Source organism: Mus musculus, chromosome 19, assembly GCF_000001635.26.
Source record: "Mus musculus strain C57BL/6J chromosome 19, GRCm38.p6 C57BL/6J".
Lineage (NCBI taxonomy): Eukaryota > Metazoa > Chordata > Mammalia > Rodentia > Muridae > Mus > Mus musculus.
Genome location: NC_000085.6, coordinates 5,692,000 through 5,704,271, shown reverse-complemented (window position 1 = coordinate 5,704,271; position 12,272 = coordinate 5,692,000). Strand labels below are relative to the sequence as shown.

The 12,272-nt window shown below is 53.8% G+C and overlaps 1 protein-coding gene across 6 annotated transcripts in view; it reads right to left on the bottom strand.

Annotated features, from left to right (window-relative positions):
* Nucleotides 1-1,406: 1,406 nt before the first annotated feature.
* The window catches only part of Map3k11 (mitogen-activated protein kinase kinase kinase 11), a 14,455-nt gene continuing 3,589 nt past the window's right edge, over nucleotides 1,407-12,272 (bottom strand). For 5 of the 6 annotated variants that reach the window (XM_030250953.1, XM_030250952.1, XM_006531752.2 and 2 more), the window contains 9 exons: nucleotides 8,931-9,111; nucleotides 8,627-8,775; nucleotides 8,365-8,540; nucleotides 8,022-8,265; nucleotides 7,475-7,588; nucleotides 6,793-6,928; nucleotides 6,623-6,714; nucleotides 3,302-3,682; nucleotides 1,407-2,265 (listed from right to left, as the gene is read on the bottom strand). In XM_030250953.1, coding sequence (XP_030106813.1) covers nucleotides 1,928-2,265; nucleotides 3,302-3,682; nucleotides 6,623-6,714; nucleotides 6,793-6,928; nucleotides 7,475-7,588; nucleotides 8,022-8,265; nucleotides 8,365-8,540; nucleotides 8,627-8,775; nucleotides 8,931-9,111 — 1,811 coding nt within the window. In that variant the 3' untranslated portion in view covers nucleotides 1,407-1,927. Of the gene's footprint in view, nucleotides 2,266-3,301; nucleotides 3,683-6,622; nucleotides 6,715-6,792; nucleotides 6,929-7,474; nucleotides 7,589-8,021; nucleotides 8,266-8,364; nucleotides 8,541-8,626; nucleotides 8,776-8,930; nucleotides 9,112-11,250; nucleotides 11,339-12,272 lie in introns of all 6 variants that reach the window. The other variant, XM_006531753.4, reaches the window with a different exon arrangement.

The following is a 12,272-nucleotide window of genomic DNA, read 5'->3' as shown; positions in this document are numbered from 1 at the left end:
AGGAAGACACTGTGGTGAGAAGACTGACTGGGTGAGAAAAGCCTGGAGAGATCCTCACACGAACGTACGCAAAGTCACGCCTCCTTGGTCACATATGCATCACTCATTCAGACACCAGGGAAGATGACAGACACAGGTTTGTCCTCTCCTGCTGCTCCCATAAGAAATCTGCTGACAAACTACCAGGGAGCAGCCTGCGGGGAGGGCAAACTTCCCAGGAAAACTCTTTGAAGGAAGTAATATTCCAACCAGAGAACAAGCTAGTTATGGTGCTGGAAAGATGGTCTGCTGTGAGGAACACTTGCTGTTCTTCCAGAGGACCTTGGTTCGATTCCTGGCACCTACATGGTGGCTCACGACTGCCAGTGACTCTAGTTCCAGGTTACCTGAGAGCCTTCCCCTGGCACAGGTATACCAGGTACACTTGTGGTAAAGACCCATGCAGGCAAAACAGCAATCTATATAAAAATATAGGGCCAAGTGTGATGGCGAATGCCTTCAAGATTTCTGTGAGTTCAAGGCTAACCTGATCTACAAAGCAGGTTCGAAGTCAGGGCAATAGAGTAAGATTGTCTAAAATAAAATAAAAGTTTAAAGATAACATCAGGGAAAAAGTCATATAGGAGTCAGAGACCAACCATGAAGAAGGGGCTGAGGAGACAGGTTGTTGTTGGCAAGTAGACCAAAGATCTTGTGAGGATGCTGAAGCATTCTGGGTGGGACAGTGATCGCCTAAGCAGAGGGTGGGAGAGGCTCTGTGGGACTCAGAATAGACACAGTTGGAGAGAGCATGAGGTAAGGGCGCTTGGTGTTCCTGACTCTTTGTTCTGGCTCTTGCTGCAGATCTCCTGCCTCTGCCTGGCTGGACTGCAGACCTGGAATGGCTACTTTGTGTAAATTGGGGGAGCTTCATTCATAAACCATGGAAGGACTGCCCTAAGGCATTGACTGGGTGGGAACCTCAAGGCCAGGTCCAGGCCACCAGGGAGGGTCACCATGCTTCCAGGTGGGTGGGCTTCCCCATATCCAGAATATGAGAGGCAAACCCAGGGCAAACCCTTGAGATTTTTCCCAGAGGTGAGTATCTCCCTGGGGTGAAGACGACACATCCTGGGAAAGGTTCCTAGAGATGACATCGCAGCTGGGCCTAGCAGGCAGACAGGGACCACCGGCAACAAGGAACCTCCGGGCAAAGCATCACTTGAATGGTAGAGATGGCTCAAGGAAAAGCCTGGCAATGGTGAGAGGCTGGCTGGGCTGGGCCTTAGCGACTACCCAGTTGCTGGGCTTGGTCCTAGGAGAGGAGGCACAAGGCCTCCTAGCTCTGCCTCAGCTACTTATCTGCCCAGAGTTCTAGGGGCATGAAGACAAAACACCAGATTACCTCCAAGAAAGGTGACATTACATTTGGGGAGACAGCTTACAAGTTTATTTGGCTTCATTGGCTCCCCAAGCCAAGGCTCCAACCTTGGCGGGGCAGTAGAAAGGCACCCAGAGAGCCCCGGCTCCAATAACTTCCAGGGTTGGGGGTCCAGGAACTCAGCCTTGGAGACAGGGGCCACAGTAACAGGACTTGGTCAAAAGTGCTGGTGACACCTGAGGTCAGCCCCTTTCCCCTGGACCTCCCTGCTCCCTGCTCCGCTCCTGGGGGCAATTCCCTGAGACAGGCTCTGGTCCTCCTAACCAGCTAGGTACAGTGTCAGGCCCCAGTGGGGCAGTAAGTCAGGGGTCCCTACAGTTTGTAGGCATGTGGGGTGTAGCCCCCATCCAGTGTGAAGGCTTTCTGTGCAGTGTAGTGTTCCTGACCCCCAAAGGGTCAGAGTCCCTGGGGGAAACCAAGGCAGCCACAGAGGCCTCCTGGTTCCTCTTCCAGTGTATGCTATGCCTCCTCGAAGGCAGCCGAAGCGTGGGGTGTGGTCTGGCCCACTCAGGGCCCTGCTTCTGGTGCCCATGGGGCCTGGGCACCCATGTCTTTGGTCTGCGTCCTGCAGTCCTGGGAGCCTCCCCGGAAGGGGTTGGCAGGTGGGGAGTCCCAGAAGGGATCTGAGTCTGGGAATAAGGTCCACGGTGCCCGTCGGGGTGCAGGCTGTGGAGAGGGCAGGGGTGAAGGCCGTGGCCCAGCTGACACGAAGCTCCATGGGTCAATACGGCTACGGAGTGGTGAGGGCCGAGGTCGGCTGATTAGGCCCAACGGTGGTGAGCGAGGGGTTCCAGGTGTGCCAGGAGCAGAGCGTGATATTCCTGGTGGGGGTGAGACGGTTCTCCCTATGGGGGTATAAAAGTACGGGTACATGGTTAGGCAGGCACCCACTCATTCTTAGATGTCCCTTGGAGAAACTGCCCTGCTCTTGCCTGGGCTTCTAGCATTTCAGGGTTATGGGTAGCCATAGCCTTGTGGGTTCTATGGCTCCTTACGTTCTGAGATCATCTGTTCATCCCACAGTTTCAGGGTCAGGCTGGCTTAGACCTATCTGGGCTTGGTGACTTACTAGCTGTAAGAACCCCAAGCCTTTGCATCTGTATGCTCTGTGCTCCTTACAGTTCCTCATCTAAGCAGGTGAGACAGCTTAGCAGTTACAGGGGCTTGCTGTCATGACTAACAACCTGTGTTCAACCTCTGGCACCCAGGTGGTGGAAGAAAAGAACCGACTCTCAATATCTCTCCATCTTTGCCCTGTGGCATGTGTGCCCCCACAATGAATAAATAAACGTAAAAATAAATTAATTTCTTTGTCTAGCCTGGCATGGTGGAACATGCCTGTTATATTGGAACTTGAGATGCTGAGACAGGAGGACTGGGACTTGAGTCCAGCCTGGGCTACATAGGGAGACCTTGCTTCAAATAGACAAACAACAAATAAACAAACAAAGAACTTCATTAAGAACTGGGCACAAAAATGCTTCATATAGCCAGGTGTGGTGGTGCACGCCTTTAATCCCAGCACTCGGGAGGCAGAGGCAGGCAGATTTCTGAGTTTGAGGCCAGCCTGGTCTACAAAGTGAGTTCCAGGACAGCCAGGGCTACAGAGAGAAACCCTGTCTTGAGAAAAAAAAAAGCTTCATATACAGATTATAATTTAATGTAATAACTTCTACATAGAATGGTTATAGTACCTGGCCCGACCAATCAATAGGTATTAGTCTATCACCATGAGGGAGATCTCTGTATCTCACAGCTGAACCTAGAGCTCTAGCAACAGCCACAGAGCCTAAGACTCTGTACCTGCCTGTGGTCCTCTGAGTTCCCTGCCACTCTTCTCTGATGGCCTCTTATCTCCCCATCAGTCTTTGGGTCACTCACCACGTGTCTCTTCCCGTCGAGGGCTCTTGGCTGATGGCTGGCCAGAGGGAACACCTAGGTCTAGCAATAAGGGTCCAGGAGTGGGTGAACTATGGGCATCAGGTGTTGTTTGTGAGAGGCGGATGAGCGGGGTGGAGGGCAGCTCAGGTGGGCAGGGTGAGGGCATCTGTGCAGGGGGTGGTGCTGTCGGGGACTCCCCGCGTTCACGGCTCAGGCCTCCTGGAGGTTGCAGATCTCGGCCAAGGCCTAGGGAAGCCAGCAGAGCGGTCCCCCGTAGCAATGCACGTTGGATCAGTTTAGGCGTCCCAGAGCTATTGCCTCGCTCCGTGGGCCCGGCCCTCCGTGGCTCCTCTGGCTCGGGGCTAGGCCTTGGAGGATTACCTGCGAGTATCAGTGACACAGTTAGAGTGAGGCTAGCGTGTCTGCCAGGAGAGCATCCTGCGTGGCTTTAGAACAAGAACCAAGTTCTGCTTCCCAAGGGCAGCTTCCTTAGCTCTATCTGTCAAGCAGCTCTTCCTGGTCTGCTGAACCTTCCCATCACACGCATTCTGCCTTTAAACAGAAGGGTCTGGGGGCAGGGCAACTGTCAGGAGCAATGCCTGCAAGTCGCTGATGTGGAAGACAATCCTCCAAGCTGAACAGCTCACTTCATCAGAGTCGCTGTGACTTCTTGCAAGAGACCCCTTGCCTTATCAGGTTTGTTTGTGGTCCTATGTAAGAGAGGTCTGGAAGGGTCTCTGGGCCTTCAGCTGACACTCTTAGGTGCTCTCTTCTGTACCTCCAGCCAGCTGTCCTGACAGTCCTTCACTGCATAGTTTCAAAGTCCTTCCTGCTCTAATCCCTTCTGCCCTTCCCTTCCTTGTGCCAGGCTCCCAGCTGACCAGTCTGGAGTTCTGGGTTGGCTGGAGAAAGACACAGAAGGCTGGGCAATGTGAGCTTCTGCTGTGAGCAGGATTTAGCTCGGAGTTCTGTTGGCTCAGGGAGCCCTCTTTTTAAAAAAAGTAATTTATTTGTATGAGTATTTTTACCTACATGTGTGTCTGCATACTATCATACATGCCTGGTGCTTACAGAGGCCAGAAGAGGGCATGGATCCCCTGAAACAAATTAATAATAAAAATGTAAAAAAGAAATCTAAAAATATTAAAATAAGCAAGAGAAAAATGACATAAGAAAGGGAGAGTGGAGACTGGAACCCAACAGGTTGAGTGGCAGTTCCTGAAGTGAGTTCTGAGGTCCCTAAAGTGATTTGTCCAAGGTAACTTGCCTAGAATTTAAAGTTGCCTCTAAGCTCCCTGGATGTCTGAGTTATCGACCCTGCTACCGAGGAGATGATGCTAGTGTGAGAGGCTTGACCAGGAGATGAAGCAAACTTGCTTCCAAAGTGCTTTGGGTTGGTGAGTGGCTCCCGGCAATACCCATTAGGCAATTTCCCGTCAGTGCAGGCTGACTGTGGCTGCCCAAGAGCGAACCAGAGTCACCAGGTTCCCAAGGGCAGAGCCTCTATCTGGGGACAGGGTAAGCAAGCCTCAGTAGTGGTCTATGCAGCCCTGTGAGACCCTAGTCCCTGACTCAGCCAGCTTCCCGACCATGAAGATTTGGAAGGCTGAGGTCAGGTATCATCGCAGACCCTGATGGCAGCAAGAGTACAGGCTTGGGCTAGGGAACCACAAGCTTGGTCAGCAACTAGGCGGGGCTGGTGGCACCATCTCAGATGAGGGACCAGCTGGAGAGGTATGGGGTCTAAGTCTTGTGTCTTCTTCTGGGACCTCAGGGAAGGCACGGTCAGAAGGCCTGGCAGGACATGACAAGGACTGGGTTTCCAGGACCTTGAATGCTCCTTTGGTCCTCCTGACCTGGTCCATTCAAGAACAAATGTGATCGATCCCCTTGGTCTTCCAGTTTTCAGTTCAGCTTTCATACAACAGCCAATTGTGGGCTACAACTGCTGGAGCAGAACATGTGGGGGCTGGAGAGATGGCTCAGTGGTTAAGAACACTAGCTGCTCTTCCAGAGGACCTGGGTTCAGTTCCTGGCACCCACAGAGTGGCTCACAGGCATCTGTAATTTCAGTTTCAGGGAATGTGATGTCCTCTTCTGGCTTCCACAAGCAATGTAGACATACAGTGTTCAAACACATTCAGAGAAAACATATATACATATAAAATAAAACAACAATTTAAAAAAATGTCTTAGTAGAGGGCAGCTCAAGGGCCTGCCTCTGGATCAGCTCAACTCAAGTTCAAATCTCTGTTCTGCTAGTCCCTACAGTGAACCCCTTAACCTCTCTGTACCTCAGTCTTCTCTATAAAAAGGAGCCAATGATGACATCTACAGCAGATAGGAGAAAGTATTTGCTGTAAGGTGGAGGTGATGGTGATGTGTGTGTGTGGGCTGAATTGGCACAGATAAACAGTTTGATGAACAGGGCTCTAGCCTAAGAGCCACTAAAGTAGGGTCTAGGGCAGTGGTCCCCAACCTTCCTTACACTGTGACACTTTAATATATAATTCCTTATGTTGTGGTGACCCACAACCATTATGTAAATATCTATGTTTTCCAATGGCCTGAGGGGATCCCTGTGAAAGGGTGGCTCCATCCCTAAAGGTGTCATGACTGACAGGTTGGGAAGCACTGGTCTAGGGTCTACATTCTGCTGTGTGCAGTAGGTAGGGCTGGGACCCCTGAGGATGCTCTAGGTTGGTATAGGGTACCCCAGACAAACCACAACTTTCTTGACTATGTGGAGACTAGGCAGCGCTGAGCTGAGCTGAGCTGAGCCCTCATCCCTCGGGTGGTAGAGCCCCACTTAGCTTCCTGAGTGGTTTGTGGAGAAGGAAAGCTCCCCCAGAAACCCACTGAGACTGTGGGAGCCACGGCTTCTCTGGTTTGAGACCTTAGCTGGGGGTCTGAGGTAGCTTACTCCCCTCTTAGCCTCACCTTTTATACCTAAAGTGGGGAGAATGTCTCCTCCCTCGGGAGTCAGCCGTTGTCTCCCTCCCGGTGACGCTGTTATCACCACAGAGAACAGAACAGCCCTGAGCACCCCCAGAATCTCTTGTCCTTTCCTGAGCCTCCTGAGGGTACAGTGCTGCACAGGGTCCTAAAAGTCCTCGACAGGAGGACCAGTCTCCAGAAGCCCTGAGGCCTCAGGTGAGGCCACTTCTGTGGGCCTGGGGACCTGGGCTGTCCGGCTGGTTCTGCACAGCCTCAGCTTTAGTTTCCTGGTCTCGAGTCCCTAAGGCATCTCTGTGCGCTGGCTCAGAGTCTACCCTCCTGGCCCCAGAAGAACTCAGCAAGATCCATGAGCTCCGTACTCACCGTTGAGTGCCGGGGGAGTACTAGGGGACCCTAATGGGGACGAGTCGTCTGAATCTAGGTACCACGTGGCTTCATCCATGCGGGACCGTCTCCTGGAAAGGGAACATGCTTGTGAGTCTTAGGGCTCTAAAGAGTAGAACGCCAGGGGTGTGGGGTGCTGAGGTACTTACCTCCCGTTCTGGGCCTCCCCAGGCTTGGGGGAGCTGGGACCCCAGGCCCAGCAAGCACGCCTCTCTCCATTGCTTGAATCTTCAAGACGTCTGGGGGACTGGCGACCCCAAGTCTGGCCTGATTCTGTAGGTTCCACTGTAAGGGAACACCACAGGTCAGAGTCCATCCTTATCCTACATCCTAACAGCTAGGATGGGTGGGTGGGCTGGGCTTAGGTGGGACTAGGTCCTGGGCTAGCAATGAGAATGTCTGAATTTGTGCTCTGTCACTTATTGGCCATGTGGCAAATTATTCTTTTTGCATTCCTCACCGACTAGTAATGCACTAGAATTATTGAGTTAATATTTGCAAAGCATTCAGGAAAATAAAGAATATATGACCAAGTGCAGTGCCACAGGCCTTTAATCCTGGCACTTAGGTAGATCCCTGAGTTCCAAGCTGGCCAAGGCTACAAAGAAACGACCCCCCCCCCAAAGCGTGATATGATACAATTACTTGAGGGGGGGTAGTTTTTGGAGGGAACTTAAAGGTAAAAGTCTAGAGAAAGGGGAGGGAAGCCTGGAAGCAGTATAGTGAGGAAACAGTAGAAAGTAACGGGTATGGTCAAAAGGCCGATCCATCTCTGGACATCAGGGGAAGTTTGGGGGTTGTGGGGAAGGCAAGGCTGACCAAGTTTCTTACACTGGATGGCTCGGAATCTAGGGAAGGTGGGCGAGTCCCCAGCCCCAACCTCGAACACGTTTCTCCTCCGATCCAGGCCAGGAGAGGCTTGCACTGTGATGCGGTGTTTGAAATCTGGGGTTTGGGAAAGGAAAGGTTTTGAAGGCCACACTCAAAACCGCAGGGATGCTTAGGAGGCCCCCAGGCCTCTCCCACAGTGGCAACAATAGCTGTGTGGCTGGGGGTGCTTCAATACATTCCTGTCTCAAGGCTTTGAGTGGTTGGCACCCAGCACCAGCACAATCTGGTAGAGAAATAAGTTTACTGTGTGGGCAGGCCGGCCCCACCCTCTTGTCCTCAGAACTCTTCCGTGCACCACTGACAGCCCGACATGCAAATATCTGTCAGGGCCGGCTCAGAGACAGAAAAGAAAATCCCAACCCCAAAATAAGCCCCTCCTTATTCCAGCTGGTCAAGGCACCAAAAGGCTAAACCAGAACTCAAGCGTGATCACACACCCTGGCGCCAACAGCCAATGGCAGAGAGGCGTCGGAGCCCCGCCCCTTACCCAGGGGCATGCTGATGCGTTCTCCGCCGTCCCTTGCTCGGAGTTTGCTCCGCTTGAAGGTGCCCCGGCGGCGGCGCACGTGCGGCCGTTCTCGGTCCACCTGCTGCAGTAGCAGCGTCAGCTCGCGCTCGAACACCTCCAGCTCCCACTGCGCCAGCAGGTGCTCGCGCCGTCGCAGCTGCTCCGCCTGGGACCGCTGCTCACGTGCAGCGCGCGTCAGTTCCTCCTCCCGGCTCAGTAGTTCCTATGTTCGGGAAGAGTGAAGAAGGTTGAGTTAGCTAGGCATTGACCCAGACCTCCCACCTTATTCTCTACCCCACCTTTTGTCCCCCATTCTTCTCACCTTTTCCTTGGCCCGCAGCTCATCAAACAGGCCCTGGATCTCGCGTTTCCAGCCTTCCTGCATGGAATGGAAGGAGTCCCGTGGCATCTCCCGCAGCACCTGCGCTTCTAGAGCTTCCAACTGCTGCAGGATGGAGGCGAAGTCGGGCCTGCGGTGGGGGTCCTGTGCCCAGCAGTCTAATGGGGGAGGGTAAGAGGTCTGTGAGCATTTGTGTCTGGGCCCAGGAGTTCTGCCCCTCACCTCCCCAGCCCCATCCTCTTACCAGCCATGAGTTGTGCAAAGGGCTCAGGGCAGGTAGATGGGATGGGTAACGTTAACTTGTTTACAGCCACACCATAGGCTACGGCAAGACAGTCGATGCCACGGTAGGGCACCTCCCCAGTCAGCAGTTCCCACAGCAGCACTCCAAAGCTGTAGGGAGACAGAGATTCGGATGTTCACCTCAAAGCAAGGAGGAACTAAATGGTTTTGGGTCCTGGATTCTGCCTGCCTGACCACCCCTGGGCTTAAGCAGCCCTTCTCACCCTCTGTAGCCCCACACTCTCCGGTCCCAACACTGGCTGTACCTCCAGACGTCGCTGCCCTTGGAGAAGGTGGAGGCCTTGATAACCTCGGGAGCCATCCAAGCGTAGGTGCCCGCAGCACTCATCTGGGTGGTTTTGTGCCACTCTCGGGCGAGGCCGAAGTCAGTAATCTTTAGGGTCTTGTGTTCCATGTCGTCACCCTCGATGGGCTGCAGCAACAGAACTGGGGAGCAAATGGAGGAGGATTGTGGGGGTGCAAAGGAGAAGCGTGCAGAGCAGGCGCATCTCACAGTCATCCTGGCCAGGTACTGACACACAGGTGGCTGGTGAGACGCTGCCCTGAGAAGTTCACAGCCGGGGTGGGGGGAGACTTGACTACTCAGGTGACAAGCAGCACCCATTTACTGGCAAGACATTACTAAGTTGCTGCCTCTGAGTACTAGAGGCCAACATTTTAGTTAGTTCTACTAAAAGAGATAAACTAAACTAAACCAAATTAAACAAACAAAACCATGAATTATCATCATTTTACAGGTGAGGAAATAGCAGGGACCTGCCCAAGTCACAGCAAACAGATTCTAGTCAGCCTAGGGCTCCAGAGCTAATGCTCTAGCCTTTTCATAGCACGGAATGGATTAAAAACTGTAATGTGGCCGTTTTCAGTGTTGGTGGCTCTGCTTTCAAGAGAAACCTGAGGTAGGCATGGTGGCATATTCCTTTAATCCCAGCACTCAGGAGGCAGAGGCAGGTGGATCTTGGAGTTCAAGGCTCAAGGCCAGCCTGATCTACAAATGGAGTTTCAGGAGAGCCAGGGCTACGCAGAGAATCCCTGTCTTGAAACACACACACACACACACACACACACACACACACACACACACACAGAGTGAGCGAGCAAGCAAGAGAATCCATTGAGTGTCTTGTCACTCTGCTGAGGCAGGAGTATGAATCGGAACTTAGGCCAGGGAACGGGGAGGGAAGCCCTTAAAGAGCAAAGATCTCCTCCAGGAGGTCACAGCACTGTGACCATCACAACCTCTCACAGCAGAAGACTTCAGAAGACGTCTACAGCAGGAGTTGGGTGTAAAGAGAGAGGGAGGTGAAGGTTCTGGTCACACTTGGCAGGGGTCACACTTAGCTTTGGTCCAAGTGTGGCTACCAATCTCAGAAAAAGAGAGGCAACATCTTAGCAAAATCTTGCCAGGATAAAAACAGTTCAAGTGAGCAGCAGAGTAGCAGGGGACCACGTCTGAATCCTCAAGGGCCCATCAGTGGTGAGCAGTGCCTTCTGTTTTGAGCATGTGGCAGGCACACCCCCAGCTCTCTTACAGGCTATCAGTCAGGGCTGCAATGGGACAGGATAGGTACTGAGCGTGAGGAAGGGGGGAGGGCATCTATGTGGCCAGGTGAGCCAGGAAGGGCTTCTTGGAGGAGGAATCACACCAGGTTTTATCTTCAAAGGCCTGAAGCCAGAACCCGTTTCCCGGGTGATTTGGCATTAAGGCCTGACCCCTACCCACACCATCCGTTCCCAGGTCCTCTTGTTCGTGACTCTGTTTCCCTCTGAATGCTTCAGTTCTGGTGCTCTTCGAGCGCAGACACAGACGCTGCCACCTCTGGGCTGCCTCCATCCACTCCAGACTCCTGCCCCCTCTTACATGGCAAGACAGCAATGATGCGCTCTACCCACTGTCAACATGCCCTGCGTGGCTCTTCTCTGCCCCCACTCCTGGCAGACTTCCTTCCAGTTTCTCCTAGTTCAGGGAATGGTGTTGACTCCTCCTACTCCTCTTTTGCACTGGGAGTGAGTCTGGCTCCGATAAGGCAAATGTACCTCACAGGTTGTCCAGGAGTCTTAGACCAGTTCAGACATTGAAAAGCCTTTAGCCTGGGCCTGACGTGTGGCAGAACTCTTCTCAATGTCTTTCGGCATAGAGATCCTGTGCTCACGTCTGTCAGAGCCCACTCTTGCTCTCCACCCTTAATCCTAACTTCCGCCCTCCAGCCCCAGGTCAGCCTGCCAAAGGCAGCAGGGACCCGTTGTTAGGCCTGTGCAAGCTCATCTCAGGAGGAACCACAACAGGCTGGGGCAGGATGGGAGAGAGCACAGGTTCTTTCCGGAGCCAGGACCCACCCTCCACTGAGGACTTGCTCCTGCCTCCAGCCTGGTCTCTAGCACACATGGTTGCCCACAGACGGGCAGAGCACATTCTGCATCGTGTTCTTAGGCAGGGAGCCAACCTGCCTCTTTTCTCGTTGTGGAATCTGAATTCTGGTAAGAGGCAGCACTTGGTGTCTCAGGCCTCTATCTGCAGCCATTCTGCTACCTCCGTCTCCGCTCTGGGTTTTGTAGGCACCTCACCTCTGCGTCCTCAGCTTCTCCTCCAGCTTGTTTTGCATCCTGCCTGGGTCCTAAGTTATTGTTGTGATGCTCGATGGAGACCTTGGGCCTGGGAGGTCAGGGGCCACTCAGAAAAGCTGCAGAGCTCAAAGCTTGGGGCAGCTTCCCAGCCGTCTCCTTACTGTCCCCCCACCCCCTCCTGGCCTTTGTCAGGCTAGGGAGTAGCCTGGCCAGCTCACACCTCTTCCGCTTTCCTCTCATGGTCCCTACTTCTCCTTTCTAGGAGGCCTGGGCCAACTTGGGGGGGGTATTCTTTGGGGGCAAATTGGGGGAGGTCAGGTCCAGGCCGGCTGGCTGGTCAGTCCTGTGACTCGTGGGCCTGGAGAATTCCCCCTTCTCTCGAGGCCAGGCCTCCTCACAAGGCCCCCATTGTCCAGGAAAATCATGCCATTGTTTCCTGCCTGATTCCCCCCCACCCCAGCCCAGGGACTCCCCCCACCCCAATCCCACAGACAGCAACTCGGGCCTAGGACTGGGTCTGCAAGGTTGGATGCCAGGCTCAGAGGCTGAGGGCACCTTGCCTGCCCTTCACCAACACCCAGACTCTGAGAGGGAAACAGGGGAACTAGGGCCTGGAGGGGGGCAATCCCTGGCTCCTTCCTCTCCCGAAACCCCTCCACCCCCAGCTCTTTCCTCCCTTGCAGGCAGCTGGGCCAGGGAGGGAACAGAGCTGGAGCTGGGGCAGGAAGCCAGCCCAGGGGCAGCAGGAAACACAGGAAGCGGTGTGGAGGGTGGGGAGCAGGGGCCTGGACTATTGTTCCATTTTTTTCTGGAAGGAGAACGGAGGAAAAACAGAAGACAGGAGCCCCCACCCCCTGGGCCTTCGGGGAATCCCCCTCAGGCTAGTGGAGGGAGCATGTGTGGGGGTCCCTATATGCCTTGGGCCCACCCATTCTGCTCTTAGATGATAGGGGGTGGTCAGCTGACATGGAACTGGGTCCCCTGGCTCTGCTGCTGCTTTCCTTTGGCCCCTGTTTTACAGT